The sequence below is a fragment of the Pongo pygmaeus genome, chromosome X (genome assembly GCF_028885625.2).
Source record: "Pongo pygmaeus isolate AG05252 chromosome X, NHGRI_mPonPyg2-v2.0_pri, whole genome shotgun sequence".
Lineage (NCBI taxonomy): Eukaryota > Metazoa > Chordata > Mammalia > Primates > Hominidae > Pongo > Pongo pygmaeus.
In genome coordinates this window covers 76198403-76202828 of record NC_072396.2, presented here as the reverse complement: position 1 = coordinate 76202828, position 4426 = coordinate 76198403, and the positions used below count along the sequence as shown (strand labels likewise).

General features: G+C 54.6%; 1 protein-coding gene across 3 annotated transcripts; it reads left to right on the top strand.

Moving 5' to 3' along the window:
* The first annotated feature begins 2159 nt into the window (after positions 1–2159).
* On the top strand, positions 2160–3865 carry LOC129025284 (polyadenylate-binding protein 1-like 2). Of its 3 annotated transcripts, none has more exons than XM_054473027.2 (3): positions 2160–2944; positions 3229–3295; positions 3530–3865. In XM_054473027.2, exon 1 carries the CDS (start codon positions 2290–2292, stop codon positions 2890–2892), a length of 603 nt encoding a protein of 200 aa, XP_054329002.1. In that variant the 5' UTR covers positions 2160–2289; the 3' UTR covers positions 2893–2944; positions 3229–3295; positions 3530–3865. The 3 variants fall into 3 exon arrangements, with proteins under 3 accessions (XP_054329002.1, XP_054329000.1, XP_054329001.1); XM_054473025.2 differs by having other exon boundaries at positions 3229–3347; XM_054473026.2 differs by having other exon boundaries at positions 2160–3295.
* The last annotated feature ends 561 nt before the right edge of the window (positions 3866–4426 follow it).

Genomic DNA, 4426 nt, shown 5'->3' with positions numbered 1-4426 from the left:
TCTGTTTTCTGTGGGGGCAGGCTGAGCTTTAGCAGAGTGAAGGCATCCTGAGGGAAGGCACTATGGTTTTCTCTTTTTAAATATCTGGCCCCGCTGGCTCACGGTAAACGTGAGACCCCTATTTATGGAATGAAAAGGGATAGACGGAAGGATTGTTCAGACTCTTTTTGAATTGGTCACATCTGACTTTCTTCCTTGTGTTCTATCAGCCCTGTCTTGGTTTTGTACGTGCGTGTACATGTAAATGTGCACTTATACATGCACATTGATGTTTAATTTGTACTCATTCTAAAGTTCTGATCATACTGCTTCCCTCCTTGAATATGCTGAGTGGTCCCCGTGACCTTGGGTATACAGTCGAAGCACCTTAGCTTGACTCTCAGGGCCCCAAACCTTCCAGCCCTGTCTGCTACCATGTGCTCTTGGAGACCATGAGCTCTGTCCCTGCCAGATTATTAGGCATGGCCAGAAGCGACCAAGCATGTGCTCTCATGACAAAGGGCCTTGGGCACAGACTGATCCCTCTGCCTGGAGTGCCTTCCTTCCTGCCTTGACATGGTGGATTGCTCCTCATGTTTCAGAGCCCACCTCGGGGGTTCTGTCTTTGTTGCAGCCTCACTTAATTGCTACTAAGAAGAGTTAGTGGCTGGTCCTCCTTTCTGGAGGAAGTGGGACTGTAGCTTCTGTTACACTCAACTCTCATGGTTGCTCCCTTGTCTATACCCCCAGCATTTGGCTCTGTGTGGCCTCTCTGCTCTCACCACACACACACTGCTCACCTCTTCTCACCCTGCTCCACACCTCCAACACATCAACACTCCCTGCTCACTTACCACATTGCGGGCCCCTTAGCCCCCAGCACCAAGTACCTGATAAGCTTTCCATAAACATTAGCTGGTGAGCTGGGACCAGGCACTTCATTCTAGAGAGAGAGCTCAGGTTTTGTTTTGGTTTATCCTTTGAACCTGAATATGTACTTCTTGGTCCAGGTTGGGAACCTCAGCGCCTTGAGAGCAGAGCCAAGAATAAACAAGTGCCTGGCTCTGGACCAGGCCCTGTTCCCAGTCCTGGGTTTGGCTTTCCTCACCTTATCATTGAGGACAGTACTAGAGACAGGGTGCTCTTGATTCCCCCACTTCCAGACCGCATGTACTGAGGCCTTGAGTGTATCCTCAAGGCCACCCCACCCTCTCCTGCAAGGTACTTGATTTAACCATTTAAACGTTCCATTATGTGGAGAGGGGATAAAAATAACGCTCCCTTCCGAATCGAACCCTTATCCCTTCGGTCTACAGCGGAGCCCTTTCCCTGGCGTCCTTTTCATAAATATCCAGGCGACCCGAGAGGCTGAGCACTCCCAGTCCCGCTCCCACTCCCGCCCCTGCTCCCGCTCCCGATCCCACCCCCGACACCCCCGTCACCTCCCACTGCCCGCAGCCCCGCAGCTCCGCAGCCCCGCAATCCCGCAGCCCCGCAGCAGCCACAGGGGGAACCAAAGAGACAGAAGCCTTCCCAGCTGCCCGGACGACAGACGCCAACACCCCCCGCCCCCCACCACACGCCGCCCGCCCGCCCGCCCGCACCCCGCACCCCGCACCCTGCGCGCTAGCCCACGACCGAGCGGCGGCGGCAACAGCAGCTGGCTGCAGGCTGCGGCGACTCGCACCGGCGCGCTCCTGGCAGCACTTGCCATCCCAGGTGACTTGAACTCGCCAGTTCGGATCCCCTGCGCCAGCTCCGGCTCGCGCATCGGGTCTGCGTTCCGGCACCCACCCGCCCTCCTGCCCTCCCCCGCCTCTCCGTCCCCCAGCTCGCGGGAAGGGAGGTCGCGGCAGCGGCCCGGCGGCAGCGGCGACCGTGGCGACAGCAGCGACAGTGGCGGCGGCGGTGGCGGCAGCGGCTGCGGCGGCGGCGGAGGCTGCGGCGGCGACCGTGGCAGAGGCGGTGGCGGAGGCCTCCGTGGCGGAGGCGGAAGCAGAGGTAGAGGCTGAGGTGGAGGCCGAGGCCTCAATAGAGGAGGCAGCATCGGAGGCCACCCCGGGGGAGGCGGAGGCCGCCCGGGTGGCAACGGTGGTGGCGGTGGCGGAGGGCAGCGCCGCCGCCGCCGCAGCGGAGGCTGCGGGGCCCCCCTTGGGGGAGACGGATGCGGATGCGGATGCGGATGCGGATGCGGATGCGGATGCGAAGCTGGCGGCCGAGGTGGCGGCCGAGGTGGCGGCTGCTGCGGCCGCCGCGGATGCAGATGCGGATGAGGCCCTCGGGGACTGGGAGGGGAACCCAGATTTTCCGATGGCCTCCCTGTACGTGGGCGACCTGCACCCTGAGGTGACCGAGGCAATGCTGTACGAGAAGTTCAGTCCAGCTGGGCCCATCCTCTCCATCCGCATCTGCAGGGACAAGATCACCCGCCGCTCATTGGGCTACGCGTATGTCAACTACCAGCAACCGGTGGACGCCAAGCGGGCCCTGGAGACCCTGAACTTTGATGTCATAAAGGGCAGGCCAGTGCGCATCATGTGGTCCCAGAGGGACCCGTCGCTCCGCAAGAGCGGGGTGGGCAACGTCTTCATCAAGAACCTGGGCAAGACCATCGACAACAAGGCGCTGTACAACATCTTCTCGGCGTTCGGCAACATCCTCTCCTGCAAAGTGGCCTGTGACGAAAAGGGGCCCAAGGGCTACGGGTTCGTGCACTTCCAAAAGCAGGAATCTGCGGAGCGGGCCATCGATGTGATGAATGGCATGTTCCTGAACTACCGCAAAATTTTCGTCGGGAGATTCAAGTCGCATAAAGAACGAGAGGCCGAAAGGGGAGCCTGGGCCAGGCAGTCCACTAGTGCTGACGTCAAGGATTTCGAGGAAGACACCGACGAGGAGGCCACCTTGCGATGAAGACATCCCAGGAGCTAGCCAGCCAGCAGAGCCAAACCTTGGCTCACACCCGGTTTACAACCCCCCACCCCCAGCCCTCCCCCCGCCAACCCACCAGCAGTGTATTTATTGTGTTGGGAGTGCAGGTCTCTCTCTCCCTCTCTCCCCCTCTCTCTCCCCGCTTCCTATTTTCTCCCTCCACCTCTCCTCTCCTTCCCTTCCTCTCCCCCGCCCACCCCTACCAAGGGCGTTGTGAATAATCTTACTAATCTGTGCCATTTGTAGGTTAAAGGCTGCCTCTTCTCCCTGTGGTTTGGTTTAAAAAGCATTTTCATTCTCTCTTTGTTTACTGCGCAGGTGATACAATTTCATGGTAGCATCATCAGAAAGGAGAAGGATATCAGATGAGGGAAGAAACAAGAGAGTAATTGCTCCCCTGGTCCTACTCCCCAGAGAGAACCACTTTTACCTTTTTGGTGTGCTGCTTTTCCAGGCTCTCTTCTCTCCCTCTCTCTCCTTTGCTCACCCCCACCCCGCCTTCCCTTTTAACACACTGTTATAGAATGGTTCATGTACGTGGTGTTTCTTAACCTGCTTTTTCAGCAACTAAAACCAAACAAAAATCAACCCATTGAACTTCTTTCCATGTTACCAACAGGCTTATGAAACGTCATCTTCAGTGCCTGCAGAGTGCTTCAGTGTATCCGTGGACCTTAACATTTCTGTAATCATTCCCGCATTGTTGGACATTCAGGTGGTGCCTAGTTCTTTCCCTGTGTTTAAGACCAACATTGCGTGCTCTGTGCTTTGATGAGTGAATCCAATCTTTGCTAGCATCCCGGTGGTCTCCTTAACTGCGGACTTGCAAGATCCACATATAGACATTTTAAAGACCTTTCCTGTGTGTTGCCAAAAGGCCCCCTTCATAAGCATTGTACCGATTTGCACTCGTGCCGGCCAGCGCAGCTAGTAAAGAGTATGCCCGTTTCCCCTGCATAGTCTCCTGGTCACTGTAATTGATCGTGTGTGTGCGTGCGTGCGTGTGTGCAGGTGTGTGTGCGTGCGTGTGTGTGTCTTTGTGTGTGTGTCTTGGCCAGCTTGGCAGGCTGCAAAGGGTATTTCCCTGTCCTCAGTGGTTTTGCTGCAATCAAACACTGTTTATTACCCCCTTCCCCTGTGCCCACTTCCTGTCCTTTTCCCTGTTGTCAGAAAAATAATTCAGCGTCATTGCAGGAAAAAAAATAATCACGAAGCAGACAAGTTAACAAAAGAAAATTAATGTCACCAGTAATCGTTTCTGAAGATTACTTATACATTCTTGAAACATTTTCGTCTGTATCTGCCCTGTATTTTTCATGTGATATATATGTGAAATTATTGTATATACTGTTTCAATATCTGCTTTTTCACACATAAATATATATTATAGACATAGATTTATAGATATTCTTGAACTTTCATGTCATTAAATATTCTTCTAAAATAGTTTTGATGGATGTTTAGTGCTCTAATGTGTGATTGGGCTTGATAGAGTGATAGATATATGTACATATTA

Excerpts from the sequence above, each read along its gene's own strand:
- LOC129025284 (XM_054473027.2), top strand. The coding sequence starts at position 2,290 with ATGGCCTCCCTGTACGTGGGCGACCTGCACCCTGAGGTGACCGAGGCA.